The 19617-nt window shown below is 43.7% G+C and overlaps 1 protein-coding gene across 1 annotated transcript in view; it reads left to right on the top strand.

The window, feature by feature from the left end:
- The window catches only part of BLTP2 (bridge-like lipid transfer protein family member 2), a 73709-nt gene that overhangs the window by 39586 nt on the left and 14506 nt on the right, over positions 1–19617 (top strand). Inside the window, exons 26-34 of the mRNA XM_075196812.1 lie at positions 708–914; positions 1230–1329; positions 1452–1634; positions 6448–6569; positions 8300–8455; positions 9507–9628; positions 10775–10955; positions 11261–11347; positions 11568–11678. Of these exons, the coding sequence (XP_075052913.1) occupies positions 708–914; positions 1230–1329; positions 1452–1634; positions 6448–6569; positions 8300–8455; positions 9507–9628; positions 10775–10955; positions 11261–11347; positions 11568–11678 (1269 nt within the window). The remainder of the gene's footprint in view (positions 1–707; positions 915–1229; positions 1330–1451; positions 1635–6447; positions 6570–8299; positions 8456–9506; positions 9629–10774; positions 10956–11260; positions 11348–11567; positions 11679–19617) is intronic.

A 19617-nucleotide genomic window follows, 5' to 3' on the forward strand; every position in this document is an offset into this window, starting at 1 on the left:
CTGACATTCATACACCATGGAACTGGTCATTTACTATGATTTCTAAGTTAGATTCATTGGATAATTGCACTTGTTCAGCTTAGTATGCCAATTTACTTGTATTTATTTCACACCCATTCTTAATTAAAGCAAATTGAATTAGCAATGGCTGTCAATCTGTATTTAGTCATGTATACAAGAATATAGCTGATTATTAGATCAATTAATTGTCTGCTTGTTATTGAATAGACTTTTAGGTAACATTTATGAAGATTCATATACAAAATTAGCTTTATTTTATTTATTCTTCCTTTATTATCATGTATATTGTCAGAGATTAACAGACTCATTATTCCTTCATTCTAATGCAGGACTCCATTTATGATAAATGTTTTTACCTGCTGCCTATCTGTTATCTGATTATTATTTCCTATAAATCTGTTCTAAGTGTTCCATATCATATTTGAGGAGCTGACTAGATGACTGCTACAGTGCGATATTTCCCTATAAAATCTAAACTACCTAATGTACATTTTGCTGGAAAAATATATCCACATGCTGGGATTTCAAGCTATCATGTGTTTAAAAAAAAATAAAAAAAATATATATAAATCTTTTATTTTGCTTCTCGTTTTGCACATACACATTTTTCTGCCATTTACCTTGATACAGAGACATTCCTGACCACCCACATTTTGGTTTTTACTGTATATATTTCTGTTCTGCAGATGGTGCTACGAGGAGCTGAGACAGAGGGCTGTGTGATTGTGTCTGCAGCAAAAGCCCAGCTCCTGCAGTGCCAGCACCATCCCTCCTGGTATGCAGATACTCTAAAGCAAAAGACCTCATGGACCTGTCAGCTTGACAGCATGCAATACTTTGCCACCACTGAGAGCAGTCCTAGTGGGGAAGAGGATGGCCAGCGCTGGCTAGAGGTCAGTCTGTCCCTGCACATTCAACGTGGATGTGGGGCACTAGTCCCTATGTATTTTGTAGCTATGTCTGTATGAGTTATTACTGCACCGATACCTCCTTTGTCTCATTGTTACATACATGAGCATTTTGGATAGTTATGTGAATGCTTACAGTATGTGACAAATTAGTATCCTGAAATCTCTAAAACCTTTGTATTATATAATTCTTATCAACGGAGTATCTGTAATCCAGTCCAGGAATAACTTTCATGGATGTGTTATTACACGTCGTTCTTTGCTAGCAGGGAACACTAACGCCCATGTTTCTCCCTTTAGGTGAAGAACATTGAGGAGCATCGTCACAGGAACCTTGACACCGTGCAGGAGCTGATGGAAAGTGGTCAGGCAGTCGGGGGCATGGTCAGCACCACCACAGGTCACAATCAGATTTTTTAATTTTCTGTAATGTCAAATGTACAAGCAGTGTAAAAATGGGCAATATAAATGTTGAGTGATTAGTTCCTAATATCCTTATGTAATTTGTGTTGTTTGTTACAGATTGGAGTCAGCCAGCAGAGGCTCAACAAGACCAGCAGGTGCAGAGAATAATCTCCCGCTGTAATTGCCATATGTATTACATCAGCTACAGTCATGATATTGACCCAGAGCTGGCTATGCAGATCAAACCTCCTTCAACGCCATTGCATCCAGAAAAAGAAGATTTACTAAAAGGACAAGAAGGTATATATACAGCTGCATTTAGAAGACTGATAGTATTGAGTGCTCCAGGTGAGAGATGTAAGGTGTGTGACATGTGTAGGAAGAGCACAAGTCTAATTATATGGGGCCCCAATGTATCCAGGACAGTTTTGATTTCTGATATTAAGTCTGTTATTTTGCACGCTTCTGATGTATATTTTATCAGAACAACAGAGCTATTGGAAATATGTTGCTGTATTTTTTTTCACTACCTGCCAACTGGGTATTCTGTCTTTCTCTTTCTTGCCTCCTGTGATTCCTTTCAAAGTGCTCTTACTTTAGAGTTTCCTGGGCTAATTCCCATTCTTGGAAGATTCTTTGACAGTATTGGAGCCCCAAAGTTTCCTCATTTTTCCACCTGGTCTCTCAATTTTTTTGTGCAGGTCTAGGCCTGTCTGAATGGGAAGTGGGCATGGATTATGTCTGCAACCAGTTCTCTTAGCTAGCATTCCAGCCCCAAGTCCACCACAGCTAGGTATCAATTTAGCAGCACCCAATTTGTGAATAAAAGCTTTATTAACAATGGTGATAGTTTTCTGTTTTAAACTCGGGAGCTCATTACAAGTATATGAAATAAATAAATAAGTTTGAATCAAAGCCATGGACTTTGGTAGGATCATATGAAAGGGTAAAGCACTTTCTCATTCATCCATGGGGGAACACTAGGGTATAAAGTGCTGAGGCAGGAGCTTTGACACTTTAAATTTACAGACAAAAACTCAAGCTTCTCCTCCTCTTTACCCCCATTGATTGCCAGAGAAGCTGGGGTTAAAGCATAATGGCTGCTCTGAATGTGTTGAAAACAGTCTACCTTTCCATGCCTCTCGCTGCTATGCCTCCCTCAATCATCTCCCTCTGGATCTGCTGCTTGATACAGGGTGTCCGGTTCAATGTGCCTGTCATAGCAGCCCCTTCTCTAGGCACAGAGTGGGTAAGAGGGCTGTCCTTTGAACAGCAGCCATCCCTGGGGAGTGGGCCTCTCTTCAGCATCTCCTAACTGGTGAGGCATTCCAGTTAGGCAAGTACTCCATAAGGGACCAGCAGCCATTTTGGAGCAACCGGCAGCAGAAGCACCTGCCCATCTGCAGAGAAGTAGTGGTGAGGTTTATTTGAGTTTGCAGAAGATGATTACGTTCAGGGCCAAGCCTAGAGGAAGGACCGTGGCAAAATTTTTGCCTGCTCCAGATATCAGCCATTGGGGAGTTCTGTTCTCCCCAAGCCTTCATCGCTTTCAGCACCTGAGGAGTTGGCCTGGTAGTGTAAGACTGTTCTTCTTGACCAGTGGTTCATTTCTACCACAGACACCTACCTAGGTAAGAGGCATCCCAAGTTGGGGTTACATCTTAGTTCTCCTGATGTTCTTGGCCAAGTCCCTTTTCACCAACATTCTGGGAAGACATCCAGTCCCGTAATTCAGTTGTTAGTCCTGTCCCAGAACAGCAGTAAGGATTGGGGGTTTACTCAAATATGTTCCTGGTCCAGAAACCGGACATTTTGCTTCAACCTATTCTGAACCTGAAATACTTAAACGTTCAGTTGCAGGTAGACAGGTTCAAGATGGAGTCCTTGAAGTCGGCCATTAACAGCACGGAAAAAACTAGTTCAGGGTGTCCATGGACATTAGGGACACATACTTACAGGTTCTAAGCTGGGATGGGCGCCAGTACCTCCTCAGATTTGAAGATCAGTCCCATTGTTTTGTCAATTCGGACCCTGCCCTTTGGCCTGACCAGAGTCGAGGATGTTCACAAAGATGATGGCGTCCCTTCTCAGAAACAGGGGTGTGACAGTCCTCCCTTACTTGGACTATTTGCTTCTCATAGGATGTTCGTGCCAAAGGACAAAATCTTCTGTATACAATGATATGTAAAGTCCCTGTTAGCTCGCAGTCAAGTGTTTATTCACCTTTGCATGAAGGTCCTAGGAAAGATGACTTCCATCTTGTAGGCTGTTCAATTTGCACAGTTTCATTCTAGTGTGTTTCATATGGAGATAATTACAAAATAGAACAAGTCTCACCATCTCTTGACCAGTGTGCGCAGGTAGCTGGAGGCGACAACCTTAGCAGGACAATGTTGACAACGGATGCCAGGGGGCTATCATATTTCAACACTGTTTCCAGGGTTGCGACTACACAATCAGTCAATGCTCATGGAAAATGAGCAAGAACGAAGATCGGTTCTCAATACTCTAGTCATAGGCCACCAATTCTTGAGAGGAAAGACCATCTAGACCAGTCAGATAACACTACATTGGTGGCTTACCTAAATCACCAGCAGGGCACAAAGAATGTCCTGGCCATGGGAGGAACCAGCAGGGTCATTTAATGGATGGAGCAAAATGTTGCAAAGATATTGAAGTGGTTTTCATGCTGGAAGTAGAAAGCTGGCAAGCAGATTTTCCATTCAACCGGAAATATTCCAGCAGGTTGTGGACAGGTGTGGGCAACTAGATGTTGACATGATGACATCTTGATTGAACCACAAGATTGAGTTATTTTCTCTTCAGGACGATGGATCCTCAGGTGTTTCTGATGGACTCCATGTTGGTTCCTTGGAATTTTAACGCCGATATTATAAACATGGCAGAGGGCCCATCGTGACGTCTACCAAGACCAAACCTGTTAATTAGGTCTCCTTCTTTCACTAGAGTTTGCCTCAGCTGGCTTTAATGTCATGGCCTTGATTCCTAGAGTTAGTTTTTTATGACTGTGTGATTCAGACCATTCTCAGGCCTCATAAGTCTGTTTTGGGTAATTATCACAGGGTTTGCAAGACCTGCATCTCCTAGTGTTAAGAGAAGCGGGATTCCTACTTCTTTTTAGTTCGACTGGTTACTGCTGTTCTTACAAGTAGATGGGGTTAAAAATTCAGATCTCTGAAGGTTCAGGTCTCAGCCCTGTTTATTTTCTTGCAGAGAAAACTGGCTATTTTACATAGAGTACAGACATTCTTGCATGGAGCTCCCTTACTATCCACCCCTATAGCTCCTTGGGATCTCTATCTGGGGTTGACAGCCTTAGAGCACCGTCTTTGCAAACCAGTGGATTTGGTGGGGTTAAAGTCCCTTACCTGGAAGACTACTTTTCTGTTGGCTATCTCCGCAGCTAGAAGAGTTTTGGAGCTAGGTGCTCTGACTTCTTTGTCTCGAATTTTCATCTTCTATGAGGACAGGGCTGTTCTTGGGTCTAAACCTTCCTTTCATACCCATGGTCTCCATGTTCCATCTGAATCAGGACATTCTGATTCTGGTCTTAGGGGTCAACCTCCAGTGGATGAGGGCTCTCTGGAAGTTGTTGGGGCATTGAGGACCAATGTCCATAAACCAGGGAATTGCGCAGGATAGATGTCCTGTTTGTTCTTTACGATGTCTACAAGAGAGATTGTACAGCGTCCCAACAGACTACTGCCAGGTGGATTACTTTGGTAATTCTCCAGGCTTACATTGTCTTTGAAAATGTGATGGCACATTCCACTGGATTAGTTGGAATCCAAAGATTGATCATCACTCCAGACAGTTCTAGTACCCACTTCTGGTTGACCTCTCCATCACTTAGACACGTCATCTTCCTCTTTTACCAGACTTTTTTCAGCTCCCCTTTTTCATCAGAACTTAAAGAGGTGGCTATAACGTCATGGCTCATGGAGCCATATCCTTCACACTAAGGCTTTTGCTAACTTGGTGATTCAGACGATGCTCAAGCAGGGAATCCTTCCTCTTCCCACTTCTTCCACACAAGACATCTCCTAGTATTCTTCCAGGGGACTCTCAGAACATGGCTTGTCTTGACCCCCTTCAACAAAAAAGGTTTTCTTGCAAAGTACAGCCATGTTCTGCCTCTTGGCTACCGTGTTGACCAAGAGCATCTCTGATCATGAGTCTCTTTCTCACCAGTCGCCACTCAATAAGATCAGAGCCATCCTTCAAATTAAGCCTTTCATCCAAAAGTATTTTCTGGGTTACACACCATCTAGGGCTTTGTGGGTCTATCTTTGTGTCTGGTCCTTATAACACTAAGGAGGCATCTCTTTAATATCTCTTTAATATCTCTTTATGGGGTTTGTTGTTTATTGGTGTACCTTGCCAGAACCTAGAAGTTCCAGTACTCAGTTTATTCACTTCAATGCCCGCATGCAGGGATTTAATGCATCCAAAAAGTCGATGTTTTGCTTGATTTTGATGGCTATTAGGCTTGGACATAGCAACACAGGGATTTTGTGGACCTCCTGGTTGTTTCTGTACACATATACCAAGTTTTACCAGGTGGATGCTACCACCTTGGTGGAAGCTGAGTTTGACAGGAACGTTCTGGCAGCTGTTTCCACATATGCATTTCTCTTTGTATATTGCAGATGGAATAAAAAAATAAAATATTTTTTTTTACTCTCAAACCCTTTCTCCTGTGCTTTTGGAAACACAAAGCCCACCCACCCTCCCAGGAATGCAGGCTTTCTGTCTCCTGCAGGTGCTCTTCTCTCTCTCTTTCTTTTTTTCTCCTTACCGTTACGGTAAATTGGGAAGAGCAGGGGACAAGATTTTGTGGGGGGTTCTGCCAGTTTGCTCTCTCGCGGTAGAATATCCCCCCTCATCCTTACAGCGTTGTATTTAATGATATGCACATAATAAAATGATTTTAAAATAGCAGTGCAAGGCTAAGCAGCGACCACTGCGCCTGTTTAATACAGTTAAGTGGCTAATAGAAGTGAGGAGTTTATATGAAGGGTCATAATAGATTGTGAGCAATTTCAGTTGTAGATACCTCATGAGTAACATAAATAAATCTTTTTGTTTGTAGCTGCTGCCGATACTTTTACGCTAAAACACCAGCACCTCGAGATCTCTACCAACCCAGCACAGTATGCTATGATCTTGGATATAGTCAACAACCTGCTGCTGCATGTGGAGCCAAAACGCAAGGTGTGTGAGCTTTTCTGTATGTAAACCTTTTCTAAATTTAAATGTATATAGACTGAGATCTTGACAAATATCTACGTAGAACATTTAAATATTTTGGGTATTCCAGTCCTAACATTACAGGTTTTATTATCTCTTCGAGCCCCTGAGGTAGCGGAGACTTTTGGAGCACAGAGGTGGGGAGGGAGCAGTACACACACTCCACATGGTAAATGATTAAACTCATTGCTATGTGTGCACACTGTAGCTCTGCCCTGGCGCTTCCTCTTGACATTCCCCCAATGCACAGCCATGAGAGGAATGTTGGTGTCTATGTACTAAAGCAAATATATGGAGAAATGAGTGGCACATTTGCACTGCTTCCACCATTTGTCTTTGTGCATAGCACACCCCTTTTTATGTAATCATAATTAAAAAAATAAACACAGATTATTGCAGCCCTGCGGGGATGGTGGTAGGGCAATCCCATGCTCCTAGTATTAAAAGTTTGCTTTTTAACCAATTTGGGAAATTTAAAAGGATGTAATTAATGTCTTTACCTTAAGGGGACCATAGCACTGGTTTATTTTTTTTTATTTTATGCTGTCATGAGCACACATTTATAATAGTATATAACAATTTCTTCTGGTCTAATGTCAAAAATCCATTTTCCTGCACTATTGTGGTTTTAACCTTTTAGAGGACACTTATACCATAGAACAAGCAGTCTCGCCAGTGCTTGTTGCCCTAGGTTTTGAGTGTGCAGCCCTAAATGTACCTAAACAGGTCAAAAACTTAGTGTCGAGAATGAAACTGGCAGCAGAGTACATTATAGCAACGAGAGTGTTCAGACAAATGTCGGAGCATTCTGTGCGTAATTAGGAAGATGCCACAAAGAGTGGCAGACCTGATCGCTTGTAGAAGATTGTCTGTGATGCATTCTTTCACAGCCACAGTGACTTTTTCTCCAGAATCCTTTTCTCTCTTTATCAAAAGTCTGAATGTTATGTGTACTCTTCCTGTAGGCAGTTCTGAGACCTGGAAGTACACGTCACGTAATCATTATTCATAATAATTTCTAACTATTATAAAGTTTTACAACCATTATAAGGCATGTAGAAATAAGACTGTAGTGTCTGTTCACAAAAGCTTATAATTTAATATTGAGGAATGTGAGGGAAACCTATATGCATGCAGATAATTGAGATTGTGCGTTACACATTGCTTTTTAGTGGTATCTCGAAAATGTGTTGTAAGGTGAATGACATTTGTTATTATATGGCTAGAGTGTACACTTTGAGCATTTAAAGGCTCAGTGAGTGTTTGGTGGCAAAGAGAAAAGGGACCATTGGAAAAGTAGGGATTGACTGTTGGGGGACTACTTGAAGATAAGGGAGAAGGAAACTTCGTAGGTTAGGACTAGTTTTGTTTTCGGTCCATGATAGTCATGCAGTATACAGATAGGCAGTAGTAGGAGAGATTATACTTCTTCTAATAGATTGGAGTGGAGCCAATCAGTGCAATGGATGGCCTCAAGTGAAAGTGTCCAGTAGTCCTAATGATAAATAAATCGCTTTGTATAGAGCATACAGAAGTATTTCAGTGGTCTCTGTCAAGGACTGCACTAAGGCAACAGAAGGAATGTGGCTCTAGACCAGGCTGAAGAGCACAGAGAGCCAAGGTTTCAGGATAGACTATGGTTGGACACACTGATTACATGTATTTCATGTATCACAAAATGTCACTCTCCTTAGGAACACTGTGAGAAAAAGCAGCGAGTGCGTTTCCAGTTGGAGATCTCCAGTAACCCTGAGGAGCAGAGAAGCAGCATTCTGCATCTCCAAGAAGCCGTCCGACAACATGTGCTGCAAATACGTCAGCTGGAGAAACAGATGTACTCTATCGTGAAGGTCGAACCACAATTAAACAAACATTTTAAAAGTTGGGAACAAGATGCGTTAATATATCCCTGTTATTAAAGTGAACTTGTCATTAGGTTCTTTATTGGCATTTTATTAACATAGTACCTTCTGCACTATATGTATGTAAACTAAAATGCCAGTGCGGAGCCGAGTAACAATTAAACATGGGACATGGAGGAGGTTCTGGGGGAGAAAAAAAAAAACAATGAGTAAAAAATGGATTTGGTTACTAGTGCTGTATTGATGTTGACCTGACAGGTTTTCCTTTACCTTATTTCATACCTTCTTGCCTTATTACTATTTTAATTTGTCTTTTGTTTATATAGTCTTATTTTGGGTATAACATTTCTCTGAGTGTTGAGCCCTAAGAACTTCCACTTATGTATCATTTACTAGAGCAGTCTTCTGCTCAGACAAGAGCTATTCCTAAACCTACCTATATTTACAACCTGTAGAACATTAATCTGGGTACTAGTCCAAGCAATGCTGGCACCTGGTGTGGTGTTTTGTAATAGGTGGAAGCTGAGACCTGGATCCTCATTCTGTAACATTTAAAGAGATACTAGTTTATCCTTTGTATTGATGTGGGAACAAACTACTCTTTTTACAATTGAGTCCTTCAGTTTTTCTCCCCAGTCAAGTGATTCTAACTTCTCATTAACACCTGTTCATCTTTTTTATTTATTTTTTTCAGTTTTGTAGTTACCTCTTTGGTTTTTTTGTTCATATATCTCTACCTGCATGCTTCATTTTGTGATCCTAAATATTTTTGTACCCAAAAATAGGACACTATTGAGTTTGATGCTTTACATTGTCAATTTATCGTTATTTGTCTGCTATATATAATTTCTTACACGAACTCCTGATGGAAAAAAAAATAATATTTTAATTGTTGTCAAAACACACAACCACACAGTTGTGTTACATTGCTTCTATAAAATCTTCTTATATGCCAGATACTTACAGACCATACCCATGTGATGGACAACTATTCTAACGGATTGACTTATAGTCCAACATTTGTCTTCGGTTTTTTTAGTTGCTTCATGATGAGAGCAAGAACGAACCTTTGCATGAGCAACATCTTAAACTTCAGGGACAGCTCTACCAGGAGAAGATGGACTTGCAGCAGAAGAGTGAAGAGCTGAACATTCTCATTAGGTAATCTCTCAGGAGCAGGTCACTATAAGACTCATACATAACAAAATACATAAAAGCACATCAACATAAAAAGGGCTCCAAACACATTTAGAAATGCTGTACCCTGACTGCATTTCACATGTTTTCTTTATTATTAAAACATCAAGTGGCTAATTAGAACAGGGTGTGCATAGTACCACTGGAGTTAGACTGCAGTCTGTACATCAGAAGCTTTCTGGCATGTACAAAGGAGTAACATCCATGCACCTTCTGTAATAAAAACAATGTAAACAGCATTCCCAGCTACATCTCCCTTCTATTCATCCTCCCCCAATGGCCCTTTCATCCACTTTTCACAAACCTCCCACAAGGACTACTGCCTATTCCCTCCTATCAGCTGACAGCCCCAGCTCTGAACTGTACATTGTTCTAACAGCCTTTCCAAAGAGACACAGTTCTGTTGTGCCTGGTTCATCCACCACCCGGTAAACAACCTACTGGTTCCTCTTCACCCCATACAGTGTCACTGTGGCGGCATTCTACATAACACAGCTGCCTTAGCTCAAAGTTACCTCAGAACGCATGCACTTGGTGTTTCCACTGGGCTGACTTACATGCAGCTTCACCATTTTGCTTTTAGCTTCCATGACTGCAGGTTCAAAGTGGTGGAGAAAAGGCATGCGATATGTGCTGTGCTACAGTCTACTGTACACTACACTGCAAGCCCCCACATTGCTCTCACACATGCTACCACCTGACATTATGCTACAGCCTACACTACACTGCTCTCACACATGCTACCACCTGACATTATACTACAGCCTACACTACACTGCTCTCACACATGCTACCACCTGACATTATACTACAGCCTACACTACACTGCTCTCACAAACAGAATACCCATACTGCTATTTTCTTAATTTGCTTTCAAAAACACAATGATAGAAAGTTACCTTACAAATACACATTTGAGTGTCTATGAAGCCTTTTTATTATACAAGCTATTTGTCCGTTAAACACAATGTATAACCTAAACTTGACTTCACACTTTTGGAAATCACATGCCATTGAACAAGTGGGACATTTTAGTGTATAGAAAGTGCTCACAATTCTACACTTTTACATGGTAACCGTGTAGCCAAAACGGATTGATTTTTATTTCAGATGTTTCAAAGACTTTCAGCTGCAAAGAGCAAACAAGATGGAATTGCGCAAACAGCCGGAGGACGTCAGTGTGGTTCGTCATACTGAGTTCTACTTTGCACAGGCACGATGGCGTCTGACTGAGCAGGATGGACAGCTGGGCATTGCAGAGTTAGAACTACAGAGATTTCTGTATAGCAAGGTGAGTTGGAATGGCTGCAGAAGGGGCATGTGATTGTCCACGATTGCGGCTTCTGATCGGTCCTTCCGCCCACATTCCGCTCCAACACATTGCACATCCCCATTCAACTGGGGTTGTTGGGCAAACCACAGAGCCCAAGGAAAAATAACTTCATGGAGCAGGGCTCTGTGGAGGAGGTGCAGCTGTAATGCTTTTTCCCTCCTTATGTGGTAGTGTAGCTTTAAAATAAAATAGTAGTTTAATGATATCTTAGGTGTAGAGAAATTACTTAAATGTAATAAATTCTCTTCTCTTAATCCACATAGGTCAATAAATCTGATGACACTGCTGAACATCTGCTAGAGCTGGGTTGGTTTACCATGAACAACCTGCTTCCCAATGCCATTTACAAGGTGAGGAAGTCAACACTGCAAAATAACCAATCAATGTTAATGCAACATTATGGATCATTTATTAAAATTTGTCCAGATTCTGTATTTTAGATTGTCCCTCAGTTTGGAGGAGTCTGTTCTCCCTCAGCATTAAGGGAACACATATATTGTGTTATGTTTAACACCTTGAGTAACTTGTTTGTGTTTAATATAAGTATTCTGATATCTTTCTCATCCACAGGTGGCTTTAAGACCACAGAGTCCTGGTCAGTCCGGCAGACAACTCACACTGAGACTGTACAGCAAAGTCCGTCCACCTGTAGGAGGCATCTCCATCAAAGAGCACTTTGAAGTACGGTTTTTGTTGTCTTTGTTTTTTTTTTGTTTTTTTTTTTAAATAAAACAAGAGAGCTAATACTATTGCTGTATATATCTATTCAGTCAGTATTCCTTTCTCTTTCATCCAGTCTGGGGGACACTGCTTACCATAGGGTTGTGGAGGGAGCTTGGGGAGTTGGCACCTAACTAGTTAACTTTTAGTACTGCCGACAGACCGCTGCCCTCTACAATCCCCCTGCCCCCTCTTGTTCAGTTTTTTTTAGGTGCCCGCGGAGTTGGGCAGTGTTTTTTAGTACTTAATGTAATTTTTCTATTTTTATTTCATTTTATATCTTTGTATTTTTTTACAGGTGGCAGCGCTGGAGTGTGTTCTACTATAGAGAACACACTCACAGCTGAGCAGCGCAGGCACTCCCCTGTCAGATGAGAGCCAGTGGCTCTCACTGACAGGGACAGAAGAGAATGGGTGCCTGATTTAGGAGTGACAAGTGGTCTCACGGACTGCTGTCACTCCTATAGCCTCCCCGATAACCGGCGCTGCCACTGCAGGCATAGAGCGCTGGTTATCGGATAGTTAATATGCCGGCGGCCATCTTGGATCGGGTCAGAGCGTCGTTACGGAGGAGAGGAGAAGGGGGCTATACCAGGATCCCCCCTCATACATAGGTGGCATCAGGTATCATCCGCTGCGGAGACCTCAACCCTGGAGGTCTCCACTACTCTGCCGCATAACCAATTTTTTATATTTTATACGGATCACAGAATCAGCTGCAGAGATAGCATTACTGAGGGGAGGGAGCTAAGACATAGAGCTCCCCCTCCTTCCAGAGAGAGAGATGGTTTATCCCAGTCTTCTGGCGCCAAGGAGAAGCCTGGGAAGAGAGAACAGATCTGAGGGAGCAGGCACCAGGATACTGCTGTTGGACTTCTCCCCTGTTTGGCCTATGGGCTAAGTATCTGATTTACTTAAACACATACTCTGTATTGCTGTGTACAAGTGGGCTAGTAGGGGTTATATCATAGTTCTCCTACTTGCTTAAGTATTATTTGTGTTTTAAGATAATTACAAGTGCAACTTTTATATCTAGATTAGTTGATTACTTGTTACACTATTCTCTCCACACATTTATACCTCTTTCTCTACTCAGCTAAATTTAACACTTTAAGTCTGTGTGTTTGGTGTGCCTTCCTTTATTAAGAAATGACAGATAAGGGAAAGGGCCCTATTGCAAAATATTTTACATGTTCTAAATGTAGGGTAAAATTACCTTGTGGGCAGAAGGACCCGTTGGCGCTCTGCTCTGTCTGCGAAGCAGGGGTTTCCCCTGCGCAAACCCAGCATATTTCAGCCCCACTGACGGAGGAACCGGCCTGGGTGACCTCCCTGACACAGTCAGTTTCCTCTTTAGCACAGATGGTTTTTCAATCCAACCAATTGCTATCTACTGTGGCAACTTCGGTGGCTAATAATACTAGTACGCAGTTGGGCCTCCCTGTTAACACAGGTTCTATTGGAACGTCTATACCAGGACCTTCCTCTTTTCATACAGACCAAGCCCCTGTTCCCACAGAACTGGCATGGTCTGCAGCATTTACAAAGGGTTTGGATAAACTAAACCAGTTACTTGAATCCCCAAACATTCCGCCTGCTAAAAGAAGGAGGCCTAGATCTGATAATCCCCTTATGGAGTTTTCAGAGGAAGAGGGGGAAATTAATTCTGATCCTGACCAGGTTCAAACTTTGGGACAGGAAGAGGGCTCTAAATGCCAATTTATTAATGATTTTGTTTTAGCAGCATAACAGGCATTGGACCTCCCAGAACCGGAGGATCCTACTCCTAGAGACAGAAGTCTCTTTAAGAAGGCCAAAAGAAAGGCTTCGTTTTCCTCCTTCCGTAGAGGTTAAGGATATTGCAGAAGGAGCCTGGAAACAGCCTGATAAAAGGTTCTCTGTTCCCAAAAGGTTCTCTTCCTTGTATCCATTGCAGGAGGAAGATGTGGTTCGCTGGGAGAGTATTCCAAAAGTGGATAATCCAATAGCCCGATTGGCCAAGCACACTTTACTCCCAGCTCCTGGTTCTGCATCTCTGCAGGACATCAATGACCGCAGAGTGGAATCCCAGCTGAAATCTATATTTGCGGCTGCAGATTCTTCCTTTAGGCCCACATTTGCTTCAGCTTGGGTTGCTAGAGCTATGGAAGCATGGGCAGACCAGCTGGCAGAGGCCTTACAGGACTCTGATTTACTCCCCCTGGCTTTGCATTTGAAGGAGGCATCGGGGTACCTTTATGAGGCGGCCCAGAACACAGCGGCTGTATCCTCTTCTATTCAGGCTGCATCTATTTCAGCAAGAAGAACGTTATGGCTGAAATCCTGGGAAAGAGATGCAGAATCAAAAAAGTCAGTGGAAACCATTCCTTTTTCTGCAGCAGGTTTGTTCTGCCTGGAATTGGATACCCTGATCTCACAGGCAATAGGGGCAAAAGCACTTCCTTGCCAGTATTCCCTAGCAGGAGCCGAAACCCTCAGGTCAGCTCCTTGCGTCAGCCCTTTCGGGGGACCTCCTTGCCTAGAGGACAGTCCTTTAGAGGCAGACAGCCCAATTCTCGAGGCTCCTCTGCCAGGTGGAGATCCTCGTTTGCAGCTAGGCGCCAGGCCTCCAAGACCCAGGAGAAGCCTGCGTCCTGACGACCACTCTGTTCTCCTGGAAGGGGCGCCAGTGGGGGGACGTCTGTCTTTGTTTCAAGAACAGTGGGCAGCGTCCTCCCAAGATCCTTGGATTCGGGGCATTATGTCAGAGGGGTACAGGATAGACCTGCTGGGCCCGGTTCCACATCGCTTCTTCATGACTCCGCTCCCCCGAGATCCATCAAGAAGGCAGGCGATACAGGATTGTGTCGCCTCTCTTCTTTCTCAAAGAGTTATCTGCAGGGTCCCAGATTTCCAGAAGGGACAGGGGTTTTATTCAAACCTGTTTCTGGTCAAGAAGCCGGACGGCTCCTTTCGTCCCATCCTAAACTTAAAGGGCCTCAATGTGCACTTACGGGTGGACAAATTTCGAATGGAATCCCTAAGGTCGGTGATAAACGGCTTGGAGAAGGATCAGTTTATGGCGTCCATAGACATAAAAGACGCATACCTTCACATTCCCATTTGGATCCACCATCAGTCCCTCCTAAGATTCTCGGTGGGATCCTTCCACTATCCGTTTCGGGCCCTCCCCTTCGGCCTCTCAACAGCGCCGAGGGTTTTCACAAAGATCATGTCAGTAGTGGCACAGCATGTCTTCACCTTCAGGGAGTTCAGGTCTTGCCTTATTTGGACGATCTGCTCATTAAATCCTCCACAGAAAATTGCTTACGTCATCACTTATCCCTCACCTTGGCGGTTCTCGAGGGCCATGGATGGCTAATAAATTTAAAGAAATCCCAGATGGTTCTGTGTCAACGCATGGTTTTCCTAGGGCTCATTATGGACACCAGCCAGCAAAGGGTATGCCTTTCTGTCGAGAAGATCAGTTCTATTTAGAGCATAACAACTCAAGTCTTATTTTCTCCCAGCCCCACAATGCACTTGTGCATGCGGCTGCTGGGAAAGATGGTGGCCTCCTTCGAGATTATCCCCTTCGGTCGAGCCCATTCTCGATGTTTTCAGTGGGATCTTTTGACAAAATGGTCAGAATCCCACCTACGCTTTGATCTTCAGAGGATCTCTCTATCTCCGAGAGAATCGCTTCAGTGGTGGCTGATTTAGGATCACATGACAGTGGGCAGGTGCTTCGCTCCATGGTCATGGATCATAGCCACGATGGACGCCAGCCTGAAAGGTTGGGCGGCGGTAATCCTGCACCTCCGGCTCCAGGGGCTTTGGTCGGTTCAGGAATCGGCCCTGTCAATAAACGTGCTGGAGTTGAAGGCTATTCTTTTTGGCCCTCCGGGGGGCCCAGTCCCTCCTTCGGGGCCACCCTGTCAAAGTTCAGTCCGACAATGCCACGGCCGTGGCATATGTCAGCAGGCAGGGAGGAACCAGGAGTGGAGCTGCAATGAATATTGCAGCTCAAATTCTGGTTTGGGCAGAACAGTAATATCGGCAGTATACATTCCAGGAATAAGAAATTGGGAGGCGGACTACCTAAGTCGAAACCAGATGATGCCGGGGGAGTGGTCACTCCATCCGGAAGTTTTCCAGTCTCTGGTTCAGAGGTGGGGTCTTCCGGACATAGATCTCATGGCCTCCAGACACAACAGAAAAGTTCACAGGTTTTGCGCAAGAGCAAGAGACTCCTTAGCGGTGGCAGTGGACGTTATGACGATGTAATGGGAGTTCAGGTTGGGATACCTGTTTCCTCCAGTTCTCATGCTTCCTCGCGTACTCAGACGAGTAAGGCAGGGCGGTCTGCCAGTAATTCTAATAGCTCCCTCATGGCCGCGCCGAGTGTGGTACGCGGACATAATCTCTATGGCGGAAGGACAGGGTTTCCGTCTTCCGTCTCGAGACGACCTTCTTCTGCAAGGTCCCTTCCGTCACCAGAATTTACCTCAGCTCAGTTTAACGGCATGGCTGTTGAAGCCAGCCTCTGGAGGGCTAAAGGTTTTCTCCTCCAGCGTAGTGAACACTATGATGCGAGCCAGAAAGCCAGTTTCAGCTCGCATCTATCACCGGATTTGGAGAGCCTACATCAGATGGTGCGAAAATAGGACATGTCACACGTCCTCCTTTCGTCTCCCTCGCTTGTTGGCTTTCCTTCAGGATGGCCTGGAAGCAGGGCTTCGGTTAGGTTCCCTAAAAGTCCAGGTATCGGCACTTTCAGTATTTTTTCACCTGAAATTAGCGGATTTACCAGATATTAGGACTTTCCTCCAGGGAGTCTTGCATGTTCAGCCTCCCTATGTTCTGCCTACAGCACCATGGGATCTCAACCTGGTACTGGATATGCTTAAAGGGCCTCCTTTTGAGCCATTACTTGTGGCAGATTTGAAGTGGTTGACCTGGAAGATCCTTTCTCTTTTGGCTATTGCATCGGTAAGTAGGGTGTCTGAATTGGGAGCTCTGCCTTGCCTGGAACCATATCTAGTTTTTCACGAGGACAGAGCGGTTTTGAGAACACCCCCATCTTTTGTTCCAAAAGTGGTGTCCTCCTTTCATTTGAACCAGGAAATTGTAGTTCCGTTTTTTCATCTACTTCTCAGTCTGATCTGCAGTCTATGGAAAAGTTAGATGTGGTTAGGGCTCTCCGTATTTATGTCAAAAGAACATCTCAAATTAGACGAACTGATTCTCTGTTTTTCCTATATGATTCTAACAAAAGAGGCTGGCCAGCCTCTAAACAGTCCATTGCAAGATGGATTACGGCAACTATTAAGCAGGCTTACATAAGAGCTAACCTGCCTGTGCCAGAGAGACTTACGGCCCATTCCACTAGATCGGTAGGGGCGTCATGGGCAGCAAGAAATGGGGCTTCTGCTGACCAGCTTTGCAGGGCACCCACCTGGTCTTCTGTCCACACATTTACAAAATTCTATCAATTTAATGTATTCGCATCCGCGGATGCAAATTTAGCTCATATTGCTCTACGAGCGGGGCTTTCAGAGTGGTCCCACCCTTAGGGGGCTGCTTTAGAACGTCCCCATGGTAAGCAGTGTCCCCCAGACTGGATGAAAGAGAAAAGAGGATTTATATACTCACGTTAAATCCGTTTCTCTGATTCCGTCTGGGGGACACTGCGATCCCTCCCTTCTGCCTTTCCTCTGTATGCTCTTGGTTGATTGACCTATCTTCTTGGGGCTTTTTGAATTAACTGAGGAGGAAGAGGCGGGGGGATTGTAGAGGGCAGGGGTCTGTCAGCAGTGCTAAAGATTAACTAGCTAGGTGCCAACTCCCGTGCTCCCCTCCACAACCCATGGTAAGCAGTGTCCCCCGGTCGGAATCAGAGAAACGGATTTAACGTGAGTATATAAATCCTCTTTTCTTTTTAGGATTAGTTTTTGGAATTGGCTGCTCTGTCTTGCAGGTCACCTGGCATACCAAATCATCCTTCCAACCCAAGTTGGTGTCAAAGTTTTACTTGTACCAGTATCTAGTAATCTCTGCTCTAGGACAGAATATGTCTTTGGTTAGTGAAGAGTATCTTCATTTGTTAGATGTCTTCTTGAAGATCTATGTTAGTAGAACGTCACCCTTCATCATCATCATCTATATAGCGTCACTAATTCCGCTGTAATGTATACAAAGAACTTGCTCACATCAGTCCCTGCCCCATTGGAGCTTACAGTCTAAATTCCCTAACATACACACACACACCTTTGCCTCGAACTGTTAGTCTTCTCATTCTTTTTGATGCTCAAAGGAGAGGGGTTGGTCAGCAGCAAAATAAACCTTGGCCAGGTGGATAGGACTGTTATTTGACAGGTTTGTATCACTGCTGGCTCCAGAAAATGTCACAACTCATTATACCAGATCAGTGAAGTTCATGGCTGCACTGTTGCAGTTCAAGGGCATTATGATCATCCCTTACCTGGACGATGTTCTTTTGAAGGCGGAGTCCGCTGTGGTACTCCTGTCTCATATCTGGGTTTTGACCCTGACTCTGGAGTCCCACGGTTGGATACTTAAATTCAAAAGTCTAAGTTGACCCCAACCCAACAAATGATCTTTCTAAGACTTTTATTCGACACCCAACAATAGCGGGTGTTCTTGCCTCTGGACAAGATTCTAGCTTTACAGAGGAGTGTAAGATCTCTGTTGGTTGTCAGACCTCTGTGCATTTCTGCATGTGGATTTTGGGCAAGATGGAATCGACTTTCGAGGCAGTACAGTTTGCTCAGTTTCAGCTGGAACTCCTGTGCATGAAACTCCTGTCGAAATGGATCAAGTCACATCTGAATCTGTAAGGCCAGTTATTTAGTCTGCTTCCTCGTGTGCACCAGACGCTCCTTTGGTGGCTGCAAAAGCAGATTCTGTGCAGGGGGCATCCGTTCTCAATCTGGGATTGGACCATGATTACAACGGATACCAGCCTTCGAGGTTGGGGTGCCATCTGTCTTCATGCTCAGATGCAAGGTCTTTGGTCTCTGAAAGAATCCAAACTTTCAATCAATAAATTGGAACTGCGGGCAGTGTTTCATGCTCTGATCAGTGTCCAACATTTGCTGCAGTGAAAGGCTCTGAAGATTCAGTCAGACAATGCCACGGCTGTGGCATACATCAATCACCAGGGAGGCATAAAGAGTTCTGTTGCAATGCGAGAGGCGCACAGGATCTTTTGGGGGGACGAAGCCCACATTCAGGCGTTAATAGCTATCTTTATTCCAGGGGTAGAAAATTGGTGTGGCTGGATCACTTATAAATAACTTATTGTAGATATTTATTTTAATTAGGAGTGCAGTGCACCTCTGTATATCATTGTAAATGTACTTATCTTTTTATATTGGTATGTGTGGAAATGTATGAACTTCTGAGACAGTATGTCATGTTTGGGTTTTGCAACTGTCTAGAGACAGGTAATCTCATGTTAATTAGACCTTTTCATCGTTGAGTGACCAAAATGTCTGTTGAGCCTGAAAGACAGGAGGAGGTAATTATATTTGCTGGTAGAGGGGCAGGAGGCTGGATTACCTCCTGCCAGAGTATCTGTGGAAATCTGTATAAAAAGTGTTGTTTGACCATGTATATTTATTATTATTCCATCTGTGCTTTCTGGATATCACTAGTACCTCAAACTAGTGAGTTTGTAACTGCCATTTTTAGGACTTTCTGAGCTAATAAACATCACTGCTTAAGAAACCTGCTTTGACGCCTACTTACCTGCTGTAAATTCTGTGACCTACAGATTAGACCCAATCTAATCCGTTATCTGGCTGTTTTGAGGTTGGGACTCAGCATTCCAGTACCAAAGCTCTGCCCAATACCCTGCAGCTTTGGCCATTATGATTGGCCAGGGGATCATTCCACA

This window comes from Mixophyes fleayi, chromosome 2, assembly GCF_038048845.1.
Source record: "Mixophyes fleayi isolate aMixFle1 chromosome 2, aMixFle1.hap1, whole genome shotgun sequence".
NCBI lineage: Eukaryota > Metazoa > Chordata > Amphibia > Anura > Limnodynastidae > Mixophyes > Mixophyes fleayi.